This window comes from Peromyscus maniculatus, chromosome 7 (genome assembly GCF_049852395.1).
Source record: "Peromyscus maniculatus bairdii isolate BWxNUB_F1_BW_parent chromosome 7, HU_Pman_BW_mat_3.1, whole genome shotgun sequence".
NCBI classification, from domain to species: Eukaryota; Metazoa; Chordata; class Mammalia; order Rodentia; family Cricetidae; genus Peromyscus; species Peromyscus maniculatus.
Window position 1 is genome coordinate 26608204 of NC_134858.1, and position 26836 is coordinate 26635039.

A 26836-nucleotide genomic window follows, 5' to 3' on the forward strand; every position below is an offset into this window, starting at 1 on the left:
GCCATGTTCACCATCTTTTGTCTCTATCTGCAAGTATTTCTTTCAAAGCTCTCTGTGACTTGAGGCTCAAGGTTTTCATTAACCTACAGAGAGTGAGTTAGGAAGTGAGCTTTGATTAGATGTAGGGATGTAGTAGATGGACCTGGTTTTCTAGACCAAGTCCCAGGCTCTAGTTGTTTTTATTCACAGTGTGGATTTTAAACCAGCAACTGTTTCCTATGTAGTAAGAAGACATAATCATACTTATATTTTAAGAGTCCATAAAACAAAACAAAACAAAATGCAGCAATCTTGTAGTGCTCCACCAATCTCCTGTAAGAAACATGGTGCTGCTACTATAGACCTATATATGTGTGCCAGCATCATATTTCCCTTATCTCAGTTGGTTGGCATCCTTCATGACTCTTCCAGGGACTCAGTCACCTAGGGAAAAATGATACTTGAATGCCACAATGCAAATTCTACACCATGCCTTCTGGTTTACTGTCTTTGCTTCACGGCCATGGAATATATGACATTCTGTCCTGTCACAGATGGCCTGTTACAGTGGCTGAACAATGATCCAACTACTCCCAAGGAATTCTGGATCTTGACATCAGGACTTGTTATTGTACAACCTTACTTGACAAAAAGAGACTTTGCAGGTGTAATTAATTAATACATAATGAGATCAAGGAAGATTATGGAGTATTTTGGTATTGCATAACTTTTCATGATGAGGTATGATCAGATCATTGCTCACCCCAGATAGGGCAATGATGGTATGCCAAAGCAAAACAATCATACTCAAGCCTAGCTTGGTGAACAAATGAGTTACTTATAAGAGCACAGATGAAGTGCTGCATACAGGAGCTTAGGTGATTCAGACAGCTGCACCATTGAAAATCCCACTTCAACATAGGTGACTCACGACAGGTAACTCATTGGAGTTCCTATGCAACATCCAGGCAACACTACTGGAAAGTCTCATGTCTCCCAGCAATCGTTTGAAGTTAATACAATATTGGATTCGGGGCAGTGTCACAAGTCTTATGAGATCATGAGGCTCCTCAGCCTTATGACTTTCTTCTTCTAGGCAAGAATGTTTGAATTTCATGGAAAAAGCTACCCAGTGCCCCATCCACTTCTCCCACTCTCAGATTCCTTTTGCACCCTCTTCCATATTGTTCCCTACCTAAGCCTTGGAGGGGTTATATAGATGTCTGATATTTTTTTTTTTCCGTTTTCGGTTGAGGATATTGAGCTGATTTAACTTAGTGACAGCAACTTGACCACTTATAAGTCTCAACAGTAAGCAATGTCCACCACATACAAAAAAAGAAGTTTCCCTCTACAAACGGGGCTGGCAGCAGTGATAATCCATAAGAATAAACAAATGCTTAGAAACCAAATTACACGCATTTAGCAAAACAGTATCAATAGCCTCCCTACTCGGGCCTATGACTTTCTCAGTCAGAGCTTTATGCCCTGGTTTATGGTATCAGCCACAGAATTTTGCCCAGGGAATAAGTATTAAATTGAGTTAGAATGCAGTTGGTTTCATCTATGGCAGACACACCACTATTGCACCATGTTGATATTGTGATATTTAGATTGTATAACCTAACAGGACTTCAACAACTCTCTCTTACCAATCATCATAACATTATAAAAGACAGCCAGTAAGGAAGAAGCTTTTAACTTAGTCTCAGCTTGGATTTATCATGTTCTACAACTAAAACATGCAGTATCCTCAGCAACAGGAATCTACTTCCATTTAGTTTTGACTTGTAATCAACAAAAATGACAATAGCCTCTGATGTATGTAAGGCCTCCCTGCCCTTCAATTTATAGAGATAACCCACCTCAGACACTGGGAGTTTTATTCAACAACCCTATGTCTCTTGGTAGAGTGTCCATTTTACCTATGTAAAGTACCTTTTGAACTTAGACTCTTTAAATGCCATTTTTCTCATTCTTTCAGATATTTTCCCAAATCTGTAAGATACTCAAGTGCTACCATTATATAATTAAACCATTTTCCAAGAGTGAGGAGGATATCTAAAGGTCCACAGCCATCTTGTGATGCCACTTGGTGATGGAATTCAGCAGCTAAAGGAATATGAAGAAAAGGTTAGCAAGTCTACCATAGCAAGAAGAGATCTTATCAATTCTTTCCTCAAAAGGGCAACTGGTACATCAGCATGAATGAGAGGCACTGAGTTCTTTAATGCTGTGTAACCAATAGTCATTCCCTATGAACCATGTGTTCTCCTTATCCTGGAGAAGCCCTTTCATGGGGCTTCTATGCACCTTACTATCCCTGATAGGCTCAGCACTTGGTTTGCACTGCTCAGCTAGGTGTGGGGGAAAAGGAGAGCAGGTCCATCTGTACCCAGTGCTGTAGCCAGTTCTTGGTTCTAATAGGCTATTAGCTGAAGCTGAGGCTGCTGTTTTTCCATCAGCCATACTTGGCTATTGAGAGGACCCCAGGCTGGGCAAGAAATCTTCACGATCAGCACAGTGGAATACAGAAAATAAATGTGCGGGGTATTCTTGGGGAAGATAACTGTCCAGCCATAGGCAAGCTTAATTTTTTTCCCTTGTTCTGCTGTCTCCCACTCTTTCTCTCACCTCTCTGGCGAACTGTTCTGACTTGAAAGCCTTTCAGAGGCTAACTAGCATAGGATTGGCTTCCAGTCAGCTTTCCCCCTAGCACCTCCAGTTTGGTATAAATCTTGCCATGTTTTCTTTCCAGTGACTCAGGCAAATCCCATTGTCTGATTTCTTTTTTTTCTTCATATCTTGCATGTTTTAACACATCATGAATCCAATTTACATGCTTGTCTGAAGCATTCAGATGGAAGAAAGTCTCTCCTACCTCATAAATATCATATGCCACCATGGGACACAGTAAAGCAACTAAAGCTCCATTCTTATCTCAAAGTCACCGCTAAATTAACTTCTTTAACTGTCCTGTGAACATATTCCCATTAGACCCGGTCAACTGGGAATCAAACGTGACCTCAGTGTTGCCTCTCCCTCCTCTATTGTCCTCCAGTCCCTGATGTTCATAAGTACATCAGCTGATGATAAGCAGGTGTCCCTAATGGCTAACTTGGGTCCATTCATGGGCTGGTATAGCAGGAATCTTAAAGAGTCTTATTAATAAAATCAAACCTGAGCCTGGGGTGAACTTCTGGAAGGTCAGAGAGACAGAACAAGTCACAGCTAACCTCACCTCACCAGATCCTCAGCTGGTCTTGTTTCCTCAGACTGGAGGCCTCTGTGTCCTCATCCCAATGGCTCTCAGCTGAACTGCTGCTCGAAAGCCTGAAGCTTAACAAGCCAAATGTTTAACCAGGCCAACTGCTTCTAGCTTCTGGTCCTCATGCCTTATATACCTTTCTGCCTTCTCCCACCACTCCCTGAGATTAAAGGCTTGCTTTCTGGGTTAAAGGCGTGAGTCACCATGCTTGGCTGTATCCTTGAACACATGGATTTCTGCCTCTGGAACGCTAGGATTAAAGGCGTGTGCTACCACTGCCTATCCTCTATGTTTAATATTGTGGCTGTTCTGTCTCTGACCCCAGCTAAGTTTAGTAGAGTGCACAATAGGCTGGTTTCCTTTGTGTTGTCTCAGATTGTGCAGTCTTTGCCTTAAGAAGGTTTGGTAGTTGTGTTCCTTAGTTTCTCCACTGCCACAGCACTCAGGCTTATCCTGGCTGGTCCCATGTCCCACAGTCTCCTGAGTCAGGATTTAAAAGAGTTTTCACTTCTTGTTTAAAAGTCTTTGTAAGTTTAAGAAGTTCACAGGCAGAGTAGTCTGTAATTATTATAGTTTCCTGAAGAAGGCCATTATTAAGAACCCTGCCTGAATTCTGAATTATAGATTTTTCCTTTCTCTACATTTAAGATTGGACCTAAGTGGAGTCTTCTATCATTCCTACCTTTTTCTTTATCCCTGCTAAATATTGAGTTCTTCCCATGGGATCAACATTTATACTCTCCTCTATTTATCTCCCACCAGGTATAAGAGTGCCATCCATCTCATCTTACACACACACACACACACATACACACACACACACACCATCTTTTTCTGAAGCATCATGTGCTAGTGTGGAGAATAGAATCTGTGTGCCCTTTCTCCTTGTAATTCTTCCCTAGCGTGGGCAAGTTAATTATGGAAAAAGAGAAGGGCCTCAGTAGAAGAATATCATATCATCTACACCGAAGTGTATACAATTGTTATTGAAACCAGCTTATGATCCCATCCTGTCCATGGTATTTTCAGGGCTTGAAATGTATTCTTTAGTTCATCTGCCTTGGAAGCATCTCTTTTCTTATGAAGCAAATCACATCCACAGAGGAGGTGCAATACCCAATACTGAGTAGAAGAAGGCCACCCTGGGATTTCCCCTAAGTAATCTCTACCCTTAGATGCCTCAGCCTTTTTTGTAAACCTAATCAGCCTCAGCTGGTCTATACAACTGCCTTTTCAGTAAGGAGGAACACCATTCCGTAGCACATGAGATTGTCCTCACGGACATGCCTAACTCAGATGACTTAGCTTCAGTTTAATGTCTTAACCCTGGCCACAGTGGCCATGCCACTGCCACCCAAGTCATTTTGGCTTCTCTTTCATCCACCAATTATGTTGCACCACTTTTCTTGGGAAAACATAAAAAAAATTATTTATCTCAGAAAGAACGAAGGAAATAGTCAAGAAAAATTATTCTGCTCAAGTCTGGTTTGGTAACCCAGTATATTTGTTGGAGTTATTTACAGGCCCATGGGTGATACCTGGGACAGGTACACCACTGAAGTCTCCATTGGAGACCACAAGAGGCTCCACCAAAGAGCCAGCAGTTATTTACTGCTTATCTAACTTTTGAGAGGAGGCGTCAGGAGTGTTGCTGTGGGATGTTCTATATGTTAAATGTGTTGCTCTGATTGGTTAATAAATAAAACACTGATTGGTAGTAGCCAGGCAGGAAGTATAGGTGAGACAAAAAGAGAGGAGAATTCTGGGAATTGGAAGGCTGAGGCAGGGAGATGATACCAGCCGCCACCATGAGAAGATATTAAGATACCAGTAAGCCACGAGACACGTAGCAACTTATAGATTAATAGAAATGGGTTAATTTAAGATATAAGAACAGTTAGCAAGAAGCCTGCCATGGCCATACAGTTTATAAATAATATAAGTCTCTGTGTGTTTACTTGGTTGGGTCTGAGCGGCTCTGGGACTGGTGGATGAGAGAGATTTGTTTTGACTGTGGACTAGGCAGGAAAACTTTAGCTACAGAGTGTTGTAAATTTTATGAACTTTATGATCATTTCTCCTCTTTCCGGGAAGGAATGTTCCAATCTCCAGAACTGCAAAAGCTTTCCTGGGAACAATGTAACCCCAAATTCCCTGTAAGAGGGAACATGAAGGTCAAAGTCACAGAAGAGGATGTGACAAAGGAAAAGGAGAAAACAGAGAGCTGGAGAGGCTTTTTTGTTGGCTTGCAGAGGGTGGATGGGGCTACATGCACAGGTACCCAGAAGCGTCAAGGGCTGGAGCTGTGTAATGGTTGATCTTGATTACTAACTTGAGGGGATCTGAAATGACCCAGAAGACATGTCTCTGGGTGTGTTTGGGAGTGTTTCTAGTGAGGGTTAATGGAGATGAGAAGATTCCCCCAGCAGATGGGCAGCACCATTCCATGGACTTAATAAAAAAGAGAAAGTTAGCATAGCCCCTGCACTCATTTCTCTCCAATTCTCCATTGTCAGCTGTCTTGTGCTTTTGCCACGCAGGATTGTGTCACCTCAAACTGTGAGCCAAAGTAGACATTGCTGGGTATTTCGTTACAGCAAAATAAATAAGTAAGTAAACTCACAACAGCAAAGCAGAGTTTTCTCTCTAGAGTCCTCAAAGGAATCCAACTACACACTCATTAATATGTGACGCAGGGAAATGGACTTGAGATTTCTTCCAGAATTGTGGATAAAACATATGTATTGTGTTAAATCATTATATATTGCTACCTTGTTACAGCACTAACAGAAAACTAATATGCCTACCTACTCAAAACAGCATTCACACTTATCTGCTTTCTAGGCATGTCCATTTGAGAGATAAGTGAAGTTCCTTCAGTTGATTTCTGTGGCATTTGCTCTAGAATATTCTCTAAAAGGTCTGACTGCTGGCTTCTGGAATGCTGTGCTCTTGTTTGATCTACTTTTCCTGAGACTGCAGTCTACTCAGGACTAGCAGAAGATGGCTTCCTAGGCAGACTTACTTGTGCTCAGATGCCTTATGAGAAAAATGGACCCTGAGTCCGTGCTTAGAAAGTCCTGCCTAAAAGGCAAGACTAGCTGCTGACCTCACACAGCCTTCTCCTGTGGGCTAGCCTGGGAGCCCTGAGACATCTGCTAGCAACCTTTCCCCTGGAGCTAGAGCTGGCTACGGTGTTTTGGAGCTGAGCTTGTGCTGACCTTCTGTCGCCTCCATTGCTGCCTTTCTCACTATCTGCTCCAGAATCATCTCCACCCATTAACAGTAAACATGGGGGGCCCAGTATGACCTCTCGGAGAGTCATTTCAGGGCAAGGATGCACTAACATCAGCAAGTTTCCAGAACCTCCCTGTGTGCCTTTCTACTCCACATCCTGTCATGGCTTTTCTACTATCCATCAATACTGAGCAGGGGGAGCTTTTGTTAGCTCTTGTTTCTTGATAAAGGAGACTGGCATAGAAGGTCCTGTGGCTTCCACACATCAGCTCATCATTAACAGTTCTTAACCCCTTGGCAACAGAGGCTGAGACATTAGCATTTTTGAGGTCACGCATTGATGACCTTTTCTGTAGAGTCTTGTAGCCTTTTGAAGCGATCATCCCCTTTTGCCTCAGGGACACACTACACTTGTAATAGATAAACAGCTTGGGAGAGTCAGCTGAAGATTGTTCTTAGGAATGGTTACAGGCCTTAACAGAATCTCTAGTGGCCAGTGTTCTTGGAGAGGTATTTAAGCGTCACAGTCCACTACATGCCTGGCACTGAAGTTTCCATGCAGTGTAGACTCAGCTTGTTGGTGTCTTAGTCTGTCATATAAAGTCTTGTGAAATTTTAGAGATTGGGTGTCCACAGATACTAACATGGAGATTGCCTTCCTGTGCCCTTTCTGATCTGATGTTTCCCAGACATTTAAAACATTTTACCACCTTGGGGAGTTCATTTGAAACAATTGTACAGCTCTTGCTCTCAGTCTGATGTGGCTGGTTTCTAACAGGTTGTCCCTTTCAAGCACTAATTTCAACAGCAATCTAGTTCCAACAACTTGTCTCTCCTTCTGGCGTGATATGCTGAGGCCCAGCAGGAGAAGGTAAATATAAGAGAAAACACTGGTCAGTTTGCCAAAGGAACTGAAATGTGTCTGGCTCTGCTTTAAAAGTAGCAATGATACAAATCAGGGCTGCTATTGCATCTCCTGAATCTTGAGTCCAGTCACCAATGACCATAGGGCCTTACGAAATTTATGGAAAGAACATTGCTGGTCTCAGCTCCTAACTGAGTGACTTCATGTGGCTCCCTGACCACAGACTCCTGGGCTGCTTGCTTGTGCCTGTCTGTTCATATATCAACACAGACCATGACTTCCCATGCCCTTCTGATGTTGATTCCTTGATGATGTTGGTGATCAATGTTCTAAGGCAAGGCATGGTGCCATTTTTGTTGATGTTTGTCCTCTGTGACAAGACTGGAATTCTGACCAAAGTTTCTTTAAGAAAGATTAAGTGGCCCTAACAGACCTGGGGAAATAATGAACAAAACCTCATGTGTTTTGGGTATAAAACAAGTACTCTTTCCTGGGGCATGCTGACTATGTGGGAGTGATGAGGTATAGGATTTGAGTCAGCAGCTGTAGACAGTAGAATCTGCCTGCTGCAATGCCATCTGCAAAGTGGGGTTCTAGAAGCGCTGGCATGATGCGTTCAGGCCCAAGGGACGAGAGCAAAGGTTTCATGAAAGACAGATTGTCATCTTAGAAGTCCATTGTGCCTAAACTCTCATCTGATGAAAATATAGTAAGATGATGCCACTCCCCATGCCTGATTCCAATCCTTGATGTTGAGAACCATTCCATATCTGCTCAGACTATATTTTGCTCATTTTTGAACTTATTGATGTTAGGCATTTGAGCTACATCTGCCCTTAGACACAGTTACTACATGGGCACTTGGGTAGCTCAGAGCACAGGCCTTCTTATAGATATGAGGCCATAGGCTGGGGATCTTGACTCCCATTCCTTCAACTCTCCATTTGCCTGGAAGCTTCACTTACTATAGGAATTAATCTTGATGGTGTTACTGAGGACTTTACAATTAGTGGAACATTGCTGGATAGACTGTATCCAAAGAGACCACAGCACAAATAATGACACTGACTTGACCTCTATGGCTATGACAATTGTGTGGTTGCTCATACTTGTTTGGTACATATATGACTGGCTGGTATCAGGGTATACTTGGTTTCTAAGGGCCAGGTACATGGTGAACATCTAAAAGGAAGCTTCAAACAAACTGTCTCCCCTTCAAATCACAATGCTAGATGCCTAGTGAGAGGGGCTAGGATGTTCCCAGAACCATTCTGAATTGTCCTATCTAAGCTAGGCTCTTATTCCCTCTCCTCATCCTGTATAGTTCTACACAACTTGATTGGAGCTTTTTCTATCATGGTGTCTGTGGAAGTTTGAATGTGGTTGGCCCTCATAAGCTCATAGGGAGTGGCACTATTAGGAGGTGTGGCTTTGTTGGAGGAAGTATGTCACTGTCAGAGTGGGCCTTGACTTCTCCTTTGCTCAAGTTTTGCTCAGTGTAACACTAAGTTCATTTCCTGTAGCCTTTGGGTCAAGATGTAGAATTCTCATTGCCTTCTCCAACACCATGTCTGCCTTGTCCAGTCATGATGAGAATGGACTAAACCTCTGAACTTTAAGCCACCCCAATTAAATATTTTCCTTATAAGAGTTGCTGTGGTCATGGTGTCTCTTCACAGTAATAGAAACTCCAACTAAGACAGTATCCTTTTGTTGTTGTTTTGAGACAGGTTCTCAATATGTATCCCAAGCTGAACTGAAACAAAGTCTTCCTGACCCAGCCTATAGAGTGCTAGGAATGTGGGCATGAGCCACCAGGCCCAGCACTGACACCTTCTTTATCTGAGCTCCATTCAAGTCCCCTAGTCCTATCTCTGCAGAGCATGGATTTCTCTGCTTTTAACCTCTCTCATTTTTCCCCACTTTTGCCTGAGCACACTGGTTCATTCTTCACAGCTCCATTTTAATGCTGTTTCCCATAGGAGGCTTTTTCCAGCCTCCAGGAGTACATTAGGTCCTTAGGGGTTTTTTGTTGTTGTTGTTAATTCTCACTGTGGTTTTCCTATATGATAGTTATTATTGCTTATCAGAGACCACACATTGCTCAAAGTTCTTTAAGCTAAGATACTCCCTGACTTAAGATGGGGTCATACCTTCATAACTCATCATAAGTTGAAAATATCCTAAGTCAGAAATGCATTTAATCCATGGAACTCATTGACATCTTGGCTTAACAACCACTGGCACTGTACAGTACTGGCTGTTTCCCCTCACAGTTCTGTGGCTGACTAGGAGGTGTGATTCCTAGAATCTCATACCACATAGAACTAATGCAGAATTCAAAGTATGATTTCTATTGGCTCCCTGATGTTTTTATACTATTGTGAAGTTAAAAACAAAACAATCCATGAAGGGACTAGCCATAATCACATACCCAGTCTTGGTAAAACCCTATGCCATGGGTGCTCCAGTATTCAACTAGTGATCAGCAAGGTTATTGGTTTCCATGCTTCCTGTGAAGTGCAATTGTTATGAAGAGTGGTGGACACTATCGCATTCAGCACTCAGGATTTTAGAATATATAATAATAGGAGCATCCAGTACATGGAAACAGGGACTGAATGAGAAACTATGGCAGTTTTGTAACTTTCACACCTGTAACATAAAGTGTCTCATGTGGACTAGACTCGTGTCAATCCATTTGCTAGAAGTGAGTGTCTAGCCCTTGCCCTTGGAGCTAGTGAACATCTGCCCCAGAGGGGTGGGAGAGGCACCTCCTTTGTGCCTCACCTCTGGAAGGTAGGACTGCTGTCCTTCAGCTCTTTGTCACAAGTCCTAACTTTGGTTGTCTTCATTTGAAATGTGTGAACCCTGAATGTAAGTGCCCTCTCCCCCTGTGTGTACAGTGTCACAAGAGGCTCTGGCAGGAAGGCTTTGTCTCAGACAGGAGGAAGGAAGGACCTTCATATTACTGTGGCTGTTTGAGACTCTAAAGACACTCCAGGGCACTAGAACACAGATGTGTATAGGGACACTGATGGGATGGTCATAGTTCCAGCTCTGTGCTGGCCAGAGACTGGGAGCTGATCTGAATGGCCCCTGAAAGCCCCTTGGGCCAGTCTACTATAGTATATGGAGGAAATCCACCCTGTTATCTTGCATGCGTATAAAACATGGAGTGATCACATTGAGCCTAGAGCCTCCCATGGGTAGGGGACTATTAATAGACATTCATTAAATGCCAAAAGCACAGGAGACTTTGTACCAAAACAAAGAATTAGATAAGGTCGTTGCTGGAACACAGGCTCTTCCCAGGGAGCACAGAAACTAAATTCTTTGAGTTGACGGGGAAAAAAAATCACAGGTAAAGAGCACAAATGTAATCAGGGTTCTGACCCCTTTGAAAGAATTTCTTACATATTTCTTTTATATGCCATGGTTTATATATAGTGTGTGACATTCACCATCTTGAAAGGATTTGTAAGCTGTTGCCCCCAGACCTTTACAGACAGGAAAATTACATCGGGCCATTTCAGATGACCTTCCTGAGCCATGGTTTCTTTATTTATAAAACTAGACAAGAGTAGTTAACAGGAAAGGACACATGGGACATCATCCACCTGTGCCAGGTGTGCACCTTAGGTGGGATTACCTGTGCCATGATAGGAGCTACTTATGTATTGAAATGCTTCTGGATGTGTCCCCTGACAGTCCTTGTCCTATATAGATATCCCAGCCACCTCCCCCTTATCTCCTTACCACTATATCTCTGCTAGTCAGGGATTTTCAAGAAGCAAGATACATACGGCAAAAGGTGCTCAGAGATTTGTATGTGGCTGAGATACAAACCATTCAGGAATAAAGAGATGCTCAGGTCAGCAGCAGTTGGAAACCGCTACTTTTCTCCAGCCCAAAAGGTCAAGAACATGAGAATCTGTCTCTATCTGTGGTTTTGGAGGGTCAACTGATCAAAGCTGAGACCTAGCTGAGACCTTTATAGAAGAACATGGACGTCATAGGTAACCTTAGCCCTGTGGGGAGTGGCCTAGGGAATAAAAAGCACAAAATCTTTTCACTATCTCTTCTAATTTCCTGCAGGTGTTCACTATACAAGTAGGTCCCAGCCTGGAACTAGGCAAGAGGAGCCTGGGAGAGGCCGACAGTCACCAGGCAAGTCTCCTGGTATAGAGTGGCATGGAGACAGAGAGAGAGGGATTTTACCAGGCAGATAGGAAGACACTCAATGACATACCATCAGCTTTTGGTACAGCAGGGCTAGCTAGGTCTTCCCTTGCATGGTTGGAGTCTTTCCTGGCCTGTGATTGTCCCATAGGTATAAAGGATTTATTTAGCTCCTACCCCTGGCTTCTTGTTCAACACTAGGTCTTAGAACAGAAGTTCCTTCCCCACTTTGGCTTCATTCCCATTGTAGATCTTTCTCGTTCCTTCAGTAATTTTCACAGGGAAGGAGTGTCAAGTTTGTCTGCAAAGGAAGCCAGGACGAGGCATCTTATTCCCTCAGGATTGTAAGTCTTCAAGTCAAGGACACAAAGAACTGCAACTCACCTGAGATCCAGGTGGGCTGCTGTGGTGGCTGGGTGGGTGGGTTTCTATCTAGTGTTTGCAGTTAAGGCTTCCAGCAGTCAGCTGTGTGCGCTGGCCTGTAACATATTCCCTGTCTAGTCTCCTTGCTAACAGAGGCTGGGAGTAGGCAAAATTTGGTCACGACTGGGTCTCACCATCTCTTACACTGTCTTCTCTCTAGAGAGGAGCCTAATTGCTCTGCTCATTTGCATGCGGAAATGCCCTTTGAGTGGCTTGGCTGCTGACAGCCTGCCTTCTTGCTGCCCAACTCTTATGTTCTTGTTCCTTACTTCATTGCTTTCTCTGGCCTTTCCAGCTATGGCCAAACCCTTTGCTCTCTCATGGTCCTTCGGATGTGTGCAGCACCACTTGGCACACGCTCATGTTCTGTTTTCTTCTAAAATAAGTCTGCCTTTGACCTGTTAAAGCTGTAAGAAGGAAGGTACGCACAGACAAAAGGGGAGACCTTGAAAAGTCTCCCAAGTCTCTTACTATTCCCATCACAATGTTGAGCTTGCTGTGAATCTCCCAAAGGAAGTGGAAGCTGCTGGCTGTCTGTTTTGTGTGCCTCGAGTTCAAACCACCTGAACACTGCATCTCAGGCTCAGTGTTCATCTCACACAGGTTCTATAGATTCTCCTGATGGAGACAAGCTATTTCCTCTGCAGTTTTCTTGGACTGGGTGAGGACAGTGGGGATAGAAATGTGTGGCTGCGGCATCTGTAACAGACACAGCCATTTTCAACAGAAGATGAGGATTGTTGGAGCAAAAAGCTAGTCTGAGAATGTTCTCATAGCTCAAGACACAAAGAACGCTTGCCGGCATGGGGAGTTTGCCACACCCCCTCCTATCCTCTCCGCCACTGATGGGAACATGGACGTCTGGCTGAAGTATGATTGTCTGTTGCTCATTGCTTTTTCCATAGAGGAACTATAACCTGGACAAAAGCTGTTGAGAGCCTGAGGAGCTCTCATGTCAATTTCAGTTTAACCAGGTGCTGTTTTTCCTCTCTCAGTTGCCTCCCTGAGACTTCCTTTGCTTAGCAACAGCCTCTGTTTTTCACAGCAGCTTTTCCGGAGCCTTAGCAGCAACTCCAGAGCTTCCCAAGGCTGGAAGCTTCGTGGATTGAAGTGGAAATGAGGGAGAAACCTCCCGGGGGCTGGAAACTCCCAAGGTTTCTTCAGCCTCTGGCTTTAGAGCCAGGTTTAAGAACTAGACCACTAATGTTGTTTTCCGTAAAGGGCTGGTGCCCACCCGGTGTCAATGGGTCTTGGGTACATGGCACTGCTCAGAAGAGCAAGGAGAACCATAGAAGATGTATTTGGGATATGCTTCTAGCCCTAGCACTATCTGGTCTATCAGGAAGTCGCCGGAAATTCATCTTCCTGGAGTGGAGAATCTTTGAATGTGCTTTCAGGTCAGTGGAAGATAAAAAGCAGGCAGGGTACAATCTGTGCAATATATAAACTCTGAGGTTTAGTTCCCTGGAGATGAGCATGGTAGTCTTCGGAATTTTCCAAAGCTAAAGCTTTCCAAAATCCTTTCAGTTAGCGTGACATATCAGGGTGAGAGGTAGTGCCAGAGTTAGATAGTGAGTGAATCTCAGCATCTATGTTATTACAAGAGCTGCAGGGATCCAGCAGAAGCCATGTTATCTCTGCAAGCTACAGCACCTATGATGCACTCCCAACATATACCAGGGGTGTCAACAACCCCTGTAGATGTGCACTGAGCTTCACCTGGTTGGATAAGGCCAAGGCAGAAAATCCAGTCAGCACCAAAATATGCTGAATTTTGCAGCACACATAGGATGTGTGTGCAGGTTTGGTACATGTGAGCATTCATGGTGGTGTACCACACCTGTACATACATCCTATGTATGTTCCACTGATTTTCTCTACCTTGGTCTTTATGTACTAGAGTGGTGTAGGACCCTTCTTAGTGAGACCTGGTCTACAGTGGCAGACTTGGTACCACTGAGGTAAACACCTCTAGGATTTCCCAAGATTCTTGAACTTGCTTTCCCTAGGCTAATGCATGACTTTGGGCTTTTCTGAAGCTGACATTTCAGAGCCCAGAGGGTATATATAGAGAGAAAGAGTTAAGAAGATGTGGAGAGTGGATGTGACTCCCTCTGCAGTCCTGGAGAATCTTAAAACAGATTGAATGAGAAGGAATGTGTAAAAGTACTTTATAAATTGCAAAGACATAGAAAGATCTAAAATGAATACTGTTATTAGGGCATAACCATACAAGCAGATATTCTTCTCTTACAGATAGTGATGCTGAGAACATCTAAATGTTCAATTTCAAGTCACCCAGGCATGTAATAAGTAAAATACTTATGACAAGGCCAATGACTTATCTGCTTGGTAGAGACTTTTTCCTTCTCTAACATGAGAAAACATTGAGCTCTGTTTGAAGAACATGATTCACAGAAAAAAATAATAAGGATGACAAAAATTAGGAACATTTAGTTTGAACAAGAGTGATGGAAAATGGGATGAGTTGAATACTTTTGATACCTAAAAATATCTCACTAGAAAGTGTAGAGCAAATATTTTATGGATTAAATTTTTCATAATTATCAGCAGATGTTAAATAAGGAGCATTAGCTATATGAATGCAATTCACCCCACTTTCTTTTGTTATATAAGTTAGAATAAGATTAATTGCAATGTTCAGAGATGGTGACCACATAAATGGTTGTTAGCTTCTACACCCATTTCCGTGATGTTCAGTATACTAGGATTGTGTTGTTCTTTTGAACATAAGGTCTCAAGCAGAGATCTCCAAAGTGGCTCCCTGACCTGTCCCCATCTATCCGCTCAACAAACACAATGGCTTACCAGCTCAAAAAAAAATACTTGTTGCAAGATGTGGGGGAAGTGCTGCCATTTAAAGCATGCTATCTTATTGCTTATGAGATACAACTCAAGCTTCGAAGGCTGGTAAGTGAACAATGTCCATATTAGACTGGAATGAAAACTTTAAAAGGTAACAATGAACTAAGCTGGTGGGCTCATCAGAACACCTTGGTAAAACCTGTCTTCACCTCAAGAGATTTCCATATGCAAATTAGGATCAGAGGAACAGTTCTCCATAAAGGAGTTGTCAGTTTCCAGTCAACAAAGACAATGGACCATAGAGTGGTAGGGCTTGTTTTGTTTATTTTGTTCTGTTTTAAAATCACTTCAGCATTGTCCTACAAATGTTTAGGAACAGTGATGCCAGCGAATTGTAGACTAGGTACAGACTAGTATAGGTAGTGAAGGCAGTAGTACAGTAACTCCTGCATGGAGGAGGCAGTGAACAGAGAGTAATGATAGCATTGTCTGTACATACTGCAGGAGGTATCAAGGATGAATTGAAGGTTTGTTTGTGAAGATAAAGAACATTAGAAGAATCACATGTTCTGCTTGGAATTTACATTGTATTATTCTGCTTGGAGTTGAACCCGAGACCTAACACATAAGCATGTGTTATACCAGTGAGGTACACTCCTTGATCCTGGGTTTATTTACTTAGGGAGATAACAAGGCAAACTTGTTAAAAAACACATTCCACACTCTGAAGATGCTTATTGAATAGGTATCTCCTGTTACTAATTACTGCACTAAGTTTTAAAACAAGCCTAAGACTTAAACTTCATGAGATCTTTATACAGCAGAAGTCCACTGGTACATTATTGTGTGTTTACAATAAATAGTAGTTATACTGGTTTGAATTCAATTATATGTTAGAAATGTCCCTACCCACAAAAGAGTCCAGATGAGATTCAGAGGGAGGTAAAAGTCAGGGAAAAAGATTTGCCTAGGTCAGGTATTTTTCCCACTTCAGGGCCTTTGTGCTCTGGTTGCAAAGTCATTAGCTCTGAAACACACTGACACAGTTAACTTATCTTCATTCTTGATAGACCAGTGCAGGTCTCATCAGGAACCCTCTCTGGCTTCCTAGATGGGCTTCCTGTGTGGCAGGTGTTCATAACCCAACGTGCACACACAGCACATTCATTCTCTGCATGTGCTATAATTCTATTATTGATTTCCCCTCTGCTAACTTGGAAACTTCCTGTGAGCAGGAAGTGTTTTTGATTTGGCTCACTATTTAATCATCAGCATCTAGAACAGTGACTGGATATCCTGGGGCCTCAGTAAATAATGGGGAGTAAATAAGTGTGGTTTCACACCAAGACTCACGTATAATTCATTTCTCCCTCACGAGGGCAGATTCTTGAATCTTTAATTTCTCCAATGGTTTCTGGTGACCCCAAGGAACAAATGCACCATAAAGAAGATAAAATGATTCAGACAGTAATTTTACTTAAAAACGTCTTTACCTAGACTCAAATGTTGGTAACAACAAGCATCTATTGAATTCCCTTTTTAACTCTCAGTGGAGTTCCAATGTTTCAAAATCACGTTTTAAAGTCCTGGTGTGTGAGTGTTTGAAGAGAGACTTTTCACAAGCCTTCATACCAGAAAGCACTAGCCACTGGGTAATGAGGATTTACTGTGGCCCAATCTTGTCCCTCAAGGAACACTTGACACAGTTGATTCTAGGAATTCCATGGTAATTGTCCGCTCGTATGTCTAATCTGGGTTATTCGTCAGTTGTTAAATCTGAATAAATGAGCCAAAGATTTGTGTGTGTGTCCACTTGATGCTTTTGTAAAACTCACTCAAAGTGTAGAAAGCAGTCACTCCCAGGGTCAGCCAGGCCAGTTTGCTTCCTTCTTCCAGGTCAAGGTCTCACTCTTCAAGTGCACCCTGTAACCGAAGGGTCTGAAGCAGCCCTGTGCAACAAAGCAGCTGCTTCTCGAACGTCTCCTTCGACATTCCGCTCCCAAAGTTATTAGTGCATGGGACGGGGCAGGGTCGGGGGGTGGGACATGCTAATAGAAAGAGATGCAGAGAACAGAGGACCTGGGGGAAACTTTTGTGGGGAAAATGTGAGACATTGCTGAGCTGGGCTCCTGAGATATTTAGCTAGAAAGACTTTCTCACTGACAGTTCAAGGCATGGCTCAACTTGAATGCACATATATTCACCAATTCCTAGTCATCTCTGAAGGCCATTCCAACATATGCTAGGAATCCAATCTCACTGATTTCTACTGAAATACTTTTAATACCAAGGAATGATGAGATAATAATGTAAATGCTGCTAGCATTCCAGTGTTTGGAACCGTGGGCCTTTCATGGCATATGTGGACAAAGGAAAGAGACTAGTGAAAGCGTGCCCATGGGGCAGAGTATCGGCAGGATTTGTGAACGAGCAATGTTGACGCCCCTGCCAGGGGTGGCAACAAGCTTGTCATGAATTGACTGCCCTCATGCTGTTGTTCGGGTGGGCAATTACTTCTGACTGGTGAATTACACTGTGGAATATTGATTTCCTTGTTCAGAACGAGGGCTGAGAATATAGTTTGCCTGACCCTCTTACATGCATGCTGGGCTGGCCCTGGTTTAGCAGATAGGAATTGCTTCACACTGGGAGGGGAGTAGAGCCTACCCAGAATCCAAGTAAGGAAATACTAGTGGGAAGTATGAAGTAGCCACCCCCTCACCCCGTCCTGGACCCCGTCCTAAGACTCTGATATTTGAAAGCGTAGGATGAGTTATGTTTTATTAGATCGAATGTCTATCCTAATAGACAGGACAAAAGCAATGCTGATTCGATTTCCTTGGCTCCATGTGGGTTATGAGCTGTTTGGATGACAGGAAGGTCCAGTAGTTATCACAAATAAAGCTACAAAAAAATTTGGCGTCATCAAAACTGGTGTAATTGTCAAATTTAGAAACATTACAGAGAAGAACCAGTCAGCAAAAAGGGTTTGGAGGACAGAGCCTAACTAAGTGTTAGAGCGCTGCAGGCTTGATTTCCCAGTGTTGAAATTCTAGTCCACACAGAAGTCCCTGGCTGACTTGGAAGGGCAGCCTGCTTGCTGCATATTATTTACAAATCAAAATGTGTGGAACCACTCTTTTACTGTATGTATTTGGGAAATTTAAATAACCTACGAGACACATCCCAGGTATAAGTTCACAGTAAGGGCTCGCTCTCTCTCTCTCTCTCTCTCTCTCTCTCTCTCTCTCTCTCTCTCTCTCTCTCTCCCTCCCTCCCTCTCTTTGGGGGACATGATGCATGGGTGTTTGTGGGTACACTCACCCATGTCGGCACTTGGAAACAAAAGACTGACCTTAGTATGCCTTCCTCAATTGCTTCTCCATGTATTTCCTTAAGAAAGGATGTCTTACTGAGCCTGGAGTTTACTGTTTCAGATTTCAGCTAAACTGTCTGGAGAGTATGTCCCCAGGATCAGTCCATCTCCACATCAATTTTGAAGTTACAGATGCTCCTGGCCATGTCAGGCTACCCCTGCCTGTCCCAGCCCCTCCAAATTTACCTGGACTCTCAAATTCAGGCTCTTACAAGCACTTCAAACCTGGATCCAGCTCCCCACCCAGCCCCACACAGTAAGAGCTCTTAACACGAGGCTTGTGGTGAGTCTGAAGTAGCCCATATATCACCAGACATCCAGACATTAGACAAAGCATTGTGTGTGTTTCTTTTTGTGGGGGATTTTTTTTTTTTTTTTGCTTTTCTCTCTCTTTGGACTCTAAAAGAGCAGACTCAAGCCAAAAGGTGTGGGATGAACCAATCCTCATGTCATGCCACCATAAAGGGCCAGTCAACTGTGAGATTGTCATTGGCCTCCACAAAGCCAATACCCACAAAGGTGTAGATGTGGTTTCAAGTGGGAACATTTATAATTTAGAGAAATGGGTGTCAAGTGTGGAAGGACACAGGAGGGATTCCAGGGATTTCAGATGCCAGAGGTAACTTTTGTCTACCTGTTTTGCTTCCATTTAGAATTGAACCAACAATATGCAAACACCAAATGTAACCTGTGTAAGCATTCCTGGGCCTTTGGACACAACAGTTGTCCCAGTAATGATAGGTCATCACTGAGACCTGTTCTGATGGACCCTCCTTTCATTTCTATTTCCTCTTATTCCAAATAGGAGGAACTGGAATAAAAGGTGGCATAACATTTGAAGAAGTAAGCAATTAACTACTCTCTCTCTCTCTCTCTCTCTCTCTCTCTCTCTCTCTCTCTCTCTCTCTCTTTCCCCCTCTCCCTCTCCCTCTCTCCCCCCTTCCCTCCCTCCCTCCCTCCCTCCCTCCTAATGCATTAGCATTAAGAAAATTCCTTATCCCAAAGTCTTACCTCCCAGGCCTCAGGAAACCTGCAATTTATTTCTTCTTGTCTCCCTTGTGTCTTGTAGAGGGCAGCTTTGGACTAACACTATTTGCTGTTTCAGGAAAAGCCACAGTATTATTAAGCACTGTTCCTTTCCGAGTACTGTGGGATCTATCTCCTAACTTCTCCTTAATGAGCCACTTCACGTATCTACAGAATAGCCACTATGATTGTGTGTTTTCTCTTCCAGGGAGCAGTCCTGGAGGCAAAGACAATGCATTGGTTGTAGAATTTTCCCAGATTCACACCCTCCATCTGCATGGTTTTAAAATGCTGCTTTCAAAAGAATTCAGTCTTGAAGAAATCTTATAAAAACCTGAAGTCATTTAATAATATTGCATTTTTAAGCTAGATAGAGCAATATTCCATAACAGCATTTTATATAAAAGATAAGAAAAGGGAACCCAATAAACTAGTGATGGATCTGGACTGGAGCCTAGTTCTACATATTATCAACTCAATTTTGTATTCAAAATGCAGCACCAATACTCAGAAATTCCAAATCAAAAAGTCACTGGAACACTGTAAGTGCTGTGGCCACTCTATGAAACTTTAATCAAATATATGGTAGATGCATAGATGGAGGATTATTCATTAAAAACATCAACAACCTCCAAATTACAGAGATGAACGCATGGACTTTCACCATATGCCAGAAGAAATTATTCAGGTTATTTGCAAGCTTGCATGGGAATAAAGTTAGCATTCAAAAACTAAACCAAACCAGGTCACCTTCATAAAAGCTGGTGTATCAGAATGCATCAGACTTAGACTGGAAGAACTGGTCTCAACTTGAGCTCAGGAAATAAGGAATTTTTTTTTCTTTTTTAAGAAAAACCAAGGTTCTGGTCCCAGGATACGGGCATAATGAAGTGTAGGAGACAAAAGCAGAGGTTCAGAGAGTTCTTATTCACAAATCACAAGGATATTAATTTGCATTTATTGCCTTACAGGAGGATGAAGTCAAGTGCTCATGAAAATAATGTTTGAATTAAGAATAGAGAGAAGGAAGATCTAATGCTCCAAGTGGCTTGATTGGGTAGCCAAGGAATAACAAAGGAAACACTAACTACACAATCAAATACCAATGAGCCAGGTCTGAGTCAAATTAACTCTGGCACTTGGCTTAGAATTTTAAAAACTGTAAGTGGAAAAGAGATGGTCTTATCCTTTACCAGACACTACTGATGTCAATTGTTTTAAGCTGACTGTCTGTGAAAGGTAAATGACTGGCATGCACAGATGCATTTGGCCACCAGTACTTGGCACCCGGTATTGTGGTTCTGCATGAGCTAAGATGGCTGGTTTCCCACAGCCCTCCCTTTGCATATATTTTTCTCTTTTAATGACAAGTAGCTCATTTCTATTAACAATTGTAATATTCAAAAATCATCCATGTTTTGCTGAACTCACACTGTACACTTTTCAATTAAATATATCTACACAGTAGGTTCTTGTGATTGACAAGGACTATTGTCTTTCCATCTAAAGTCCAGAAAGTAGAAGATAAAGATGGGAGAGGCCAGTGAAATGCATCAACACTCAATCAGAGTTTTATGTTAATTCATCCACTCACTTATCTCCAGCTTGAAGAACAATAACTGGCATTCACCAACATCAGCCCCAGCACATAATGTGACCACTAGTGTGTCACTGACTGTGAACACAGCTCCCAGTTGGTACTGTCTACTTGTATGAGTAGTCACTATGCCTCAAGATAGAAATTCGGACCCACTGTGTAGAATATGTGTGGGAGACTCATTTATGGGGGATGGAAAGATACTGCAAATCTGTGTGTCTGGATGAGAGCAGGTGTTCTGTTAGGATATGAACAGATTTTATAGGAATGTTGGTGAAAATGTTTAGGGCTTGTTCAACTACAGCTATCCTTTTCACATTCATAGAGGCTGCTATGGTATAGTAATTTGCCAGTGTTTGATAACAGTTCCGCTACAGGACATCCGAATGTTGAGGTGGATGGGGTGCTTCTTAAGTAGGATGATGACTCATTTCAGAGTTACAAGTGGTCCAGTATACTTGAACTTTTATTTTGTATGAAGAAAAAAAGTCACCACAGGTTCTAGTCTGGATGACTGTTTCCACAGATTCAAACACTTTGAGCACATTCTTGTTTCCAACAAAGGAAGGCCCAAGGATTGTGCCTATCAGCTCCTGTCATCTCCCGTGTCCCACTGTGATGAATCCTAAATTGACTTGAAGGCTGAGGAGGGAGAATGCCATTCACTTTGGCTTTCCTAAGCAATTTGGGCCTCATGGATCCGCTAAGCAGAGGAGAAGAAACTTTCACTTCTAAGAGACAGTAGGGAGATCTCCTGACTGGTAAATCCAACAGCCTTAGGGAAATGGTCCTCCAGGAATGTGCTCTTCCATAACCCGATCACCAAAGAACCACAGGCAAAAAGGAGCATGAGTTGACAGTGATAGGACCAAGCCTTACTCATCAGTGCTACCTTACAGTGCTAGCCCTGGCTGACATTAACTCAGGGGACAATGGTCACAGGTTGATTTGAGGCATGATTAGTGACAAGGTAATGTCAGCTAGTAGTATTACGGTAGCAATTCATAGATATCTAGCAGCTGTCTATTTGAAAGAGAAATCTATTCCAACCGAGGTTGGGAGTCATGTTCTCTTGTCTCAGTCAGTGAAGCTTGGGTCATGTGTCTTTGCAGCTGTTCTGATATCCTCTTCAGGGGGATCCCTGGCTTCCACTTTAGAAACAAGAGAGTCACCCATGTTTTCTCTACTTGACTCCAGTGAGCTGTGATCTGTAAGATAATTCCACCAGTGTGGACAGAGGCATAGGAGGAATAGAAAATCTCACTTAGCACTTTCATTCTTTTTCCCCCTATAATTAAGGAAGTATTGACTTTATTTCTTGGAGCAGTTTGGGGCTTAGATAAAATTGAGCACACAGTGTAACAGAAAGCAATGTGTTTATGTCTCTGGGCCCACCTCTAAAGTAATTTCCTATATGAGTAAATAGCTACAGCCTCCCAGCATCAAACCCCTATACTTTCTTGGTTCTGGGAGGGGGGGGCTGTTTTGGAAATAACCCATACTCTACCTACCTGCTGCAGCTGATCTTTCTCTGTTTTCAATTCCTGTCTTGACTTTCCACTCATACTTTGCATCCTAAGAAAATGCAAGGCCCCCTACTTGCAGTGGTTCTGGGACAGTGGGGAGGGGCAACACCAATCAACCCAAGTCTACAAGACTTAGGCAGGTTGTTCCACACACTATTGAGCTGTCCAGTACCTGAAGTAGTTGAGGTGGGAGGGCAAAGGGGGACAAAGAGATAGACAGCCAGTGATTCAATGTCAATGCTCATGGTAGCTGGAAATGCCAGCCCTCCTTTCAAATATCCTGACTCAATTCAGGCAAAGCTGACGCCTGGAGTCACAAAGGCAGCAATTCCTGACTTATCCAGCCGATACTTCATTTCTGACTCACAATCAATCTTCTATGTGTTTCATTTCCAGAATCAGTCTTAGAATTATTTGAATATTGTTACATTAAAATCTTTCTTTCTTCTTAATTTATGGGTATGAGTGAGGTTTGGGGGGTGGTGGTAGCAGAAGACATGGTAGGCAGTCAGTCCTCAGAATACTAATTCATAAGATTTGGGGTTATTTAATACACACCACGATAAAATTATTGGAACTAGCATCCATGACTGGCTTTGACCATCTGACCAGCAAGGAAATCAAAGGTATTGAAGACAAGCCCCCCCCCCCCAAATTTTGGTTCTCCTTGCATTCAGAGGGAGGATGGAGGAAGTCTCCAACCCCACTGTCTATTAGCAGAATACTTGCCAAGGCAAGCTCCTGCCCCTCCCTCCCAGGAGCAGTGCGACACCCCCACCTCCATTCTTCACCTCCCCCCTCCCCCCCATTACAGAATGAGGTATCACACCATGTGAAGAGGGACATGGAACACTTTTTAATGTCAAGTCAGAGACAACCCATCCCTCCCCTCTCCCCCAATCCCACTTTCCCTCATCACATCCAGGACCCCTCCCCGAGGCCTCTCTGGTCCCCAGACTTCGGGGAAGGAAAAAAATGGTTACCTAAAAACTGCATTTTTCTTCTCTTTCATACACACTCACACGAAGGTGGAAAATTAAATAAAATAAACCAAGAGGATTAAGTTCTCCAGTAGTCACAAAGGCATCAGGGATTCCCGCAATGGGCTAAAGCAAGTGATTGCTGACGGTTGGTTTAGTTGGTCCGGTTGCTTGCCGTCCGTTAATGCCCCAAGGTGTGATGGAGAAGCCAAGCTGGCGGCCTCCGCCTCAGAGAGCCACACCTGGAAAGACGCTGCGCCTGTTATTAGTGATTGTTTCTGTTGTCCTTTCCGCTCTTTAGAAATGTCTCTGACATGTAAATAACCCAAGAAAAAAAGAAGGAAGGAGCTGATTACACAATTACCAGTAAACTCTATCATCTTTTAGAAGGTCAACACACAGCTAACGCCATATACAGCATGCAGTAATGTCTGAGAAAGAACCCTGCTGAGAAACAAAATGGCTAGAACTCTAACAAAAAAAATATATGTATATATATATTTATATATACTGTATAATATATGTCGTCAAAAGAAGCATAGCCAACAAATCAAGATAGAGTGCAGATCAACCTTCCGTTTCTAAGCAGTGTGTAGACAGCATAGTACTGTCTACATGAAATGTCAAAATGAGGAGGAGTCCGTAGCGCTGGTGGAGGTGTTTGTTAAGTCAGATGTGTTTCTGGTGGATTTGCCAAATCCTCACCAGGTGGTTAGTACCTAGTGTGGGGTCCACCAGTTGTAAACCTAGTAAAAAGTACACTATTTGCTTGTAATGCTTAATAAACACGCTTCTCTTCACCCCTCTCCTGTGTATTTTTAGTTTTGTCTCTTGCTTACGCACTAAGCTCTAGACTCATATCAGAAAATATAATTAATAAAATTAATAATGAATCAGAATCCCTTATTATCCGTGATGTCCATGTGGGAAAATGAAAAAAAACAAACAAACAAACAAAAGTTTAACGATATGTTTTGTGACTGTCGCTTGTGGGATCACGGTGCTGTCAGGCTGTCTTGTTTCCTTTTCTTTCTTTCTTTTTTTTTTTTTGTCATTGTCTTTTTGTTTTTTTCTTCGGATTTCACACTTCATGATACATGCCACCATGGCACAGCCCACCAAAGGGCCCTCTGCGGCACATCCAGGCCCCTGTTTCTCACTCTGTGCTTGTCTCTACGGACCGATGGAATTTGGGATGGCTGACTCCAGAAGGTTCCATGGTGGGGCACTTTAGTGGGCAGAGTGGCTGAGCCCTTGCCCACCCTGGCAACAGAGAGGTCACACAGTGCAGCTTGTGGGTGGGTCCAAGCCAGGTGTGCCTTCTTCCCATTTGGGAAAAGAAAGAAAACTCAGTGGTACCTAAATATCTGCAAGGCAATTTTCAAATTTCCTTTTTTTAATTTTTTTTTCCTCTCCCACAGTATTCTTTGTTCCCCTCCCTCGAATTTCTGTCCCCTTGGCCGTAATTCTCTGAATGTCATTGGATTCTGACTTGTCGCTGTCGTATCAAGATGCAGTGGCGGCAGCTCTCCCCAGCAGGGAAGGGGCACTCACATCAAAATTTGAGGAGCAGGTGTAAGACCAGAAGAGGGAGGAGCCAAATGCAGCCTGCCCTCCTTGATGTCCCATTGTTCACCTCACTGACAGCACCCGGGCCTGTGGAGAGAACACACACACCATGAGCTGCTTGCTGCAAGGTGGGTCAACTCCTCACCAGCCCATGGGTCTGGTGTCGCTTCTACTGAGGCTTCCCTCTAGGATGAACATCTGGCACGCGAACCACAGAATGTTCCCAGGTCCTCACGTGGACACTCAGCGTGCAAACGGATGCCTTCCCTGGCAAACAGAGAAGACGACTCTGTTGAATCATCATTTGCCCATGGCATAACATGCTTCAACAATGTCAAACCCTTGATCTCCTGGCTACTTGCATTGTCTCCCATCCCCTTCTGAGATCCAACTGCCTCACACGTTTACAGAACCTTCAGGCTATACCGCCTGTTCAGGAAAGAGCCTGTTGGGCCCCACAATCTGTCTGCTTGCTGCTCTTCCCCTGAACAAAGTGAGTCTGTCATTCTCAGGGTGGTGCTGGGATTCCCCGTGGAGTCCTTGGCCTCTTTCCCACCTGGTTGACGTAACATCAGTCTTTAGCTCAAGTGTCTGACAAACCAGCTCTCACTGGGTAGAGGGTGCCCTAAGTAAGGCACAAGACCATGTGTGGTGTGGACAAGAGTGCAAGTGAGGGTTAATGTGGACATTGATGGGCAGCATATGCTTCAGAGAATGACTATTGGGAGGCAAGTTTCCCTGCGTGGCACTTACTCACTGGGTTTACAAATAGATGCTCTTTGCCAAACACAAGAGGTGAGAGAACTAACTCCAACGTGGCAAAGCTCCTCAGTAGGTTCCCTATTGTTATAAACAAACTTCTGGGCTACTTTGGCTCTCATGTCCAAGGACTTCCATGAAAAAGTAAGTGATGATTCCAAAATAGCACATACAGTCAGAAATCAGATGAATTAGACACTTAATTAACAGGGACATGGCCTCTGATTGGACCTGCTCTGCTCTGCTCTGGAACACTGAATTTCTCAGGGATATTCACAGCTGGTGACCATACTCAGTTTCTGTCTTCACCTGAATACTGCCAGAACTTGATTGCCTGAATCAGGAGCTCAGCACCGGAGTCACTTCCGGTTAAATCAGACCAGATTCAACCAGGCTTCTTGATTGCACATGAGATTATTCTGTCAGGTCCTAGAATTTTTGACATAGCTGCTGCCCATATGATTGCATTTCTTGGTCCTTTGAGGTCAGCAGCTGCCAACTTTGTGTTAGCCTGGGTCATAGGAGTCACACACTGGGACCTTCTTGGTAATGGTAAGTTGTCATGCTGAAAGTCCAGGAAACCCTGTTCTGCTTTATGCCTGGCAGGGAGGTGACCCAGGCAACACAAAGTAGAAAGCATTCTTGGGTACACAGGTGATGAAGAGTCATAATCACGAAAATACTGAGTACTTACCTTTCCATTGCTTGTCACATGGGATTAGTCACCAAGTGCTTACACATTCTAGAATCTAGCTGCTAGGTTTCCATCCAAAGCAGCACTAGGAACTCGCTTTCTATATCCACTCATTGTCTTCACACACTTTCCTTGTTCTCACAGAAGAGAGGGTCACTCCTTGACTCCCCAAGGAAAGAGGTTACATTCCTATACTGTGAGGGAGTCTTTCCTCTGTGGACTGCTCTATTCTTTTGACTTTGGCCTTTGTCTGTGCCTATGGCTGTGAGATCTTATATATAGACTGTGAAAGCCAGGTTCCATTTCTTTCCTGGTAAAGAGAGTGGTCCATTCCATATTTCTACATGTGCCTTGCCCATCACAATTTAAAACATGTCCCATGTACTTCATCTGCTGGGAATCTGTCAGGACACAGACTGTAGCACATGTCTCTCTCTGTCTCTCTGTCTCTCTGTCTCTCTGTCTCTCTGTCTCTCTGTCTCTCTCTCTCTCTCTCTCTCTGTCTGTCTCTTCTACCTCTTTTGTTTTT

General features: G+C 43.3%; 1 protein-coding gene across 4 annotated transcripts in view; it reads right to left on the reverse strand.

Moving 5' to 3' along the window:
* Positions 1-23145: 23145 nt before the first annotated feature.
* The window catches only part of Ntm (neurotrimin), a 987861-nt gene continuing 984170 nt past the window's right edge, over positions 23146-26836 (reverse strand). For all 4 annotated transcript variants that reach the window (XM_015995471.3, XM_042280600.2, XM_076575913.1 and 1 more), the window contains one exon: positions 23146-24941. In XM_015995471.3, coding sequence (XP_015850957.1) covers positions 24841-24941 — 101 coding nt within the window. In that variant the 3' untranslated portion in view covers positions 23146-24840. The remainder of the gene's footprint in view (positions 24942-26836) is intronic.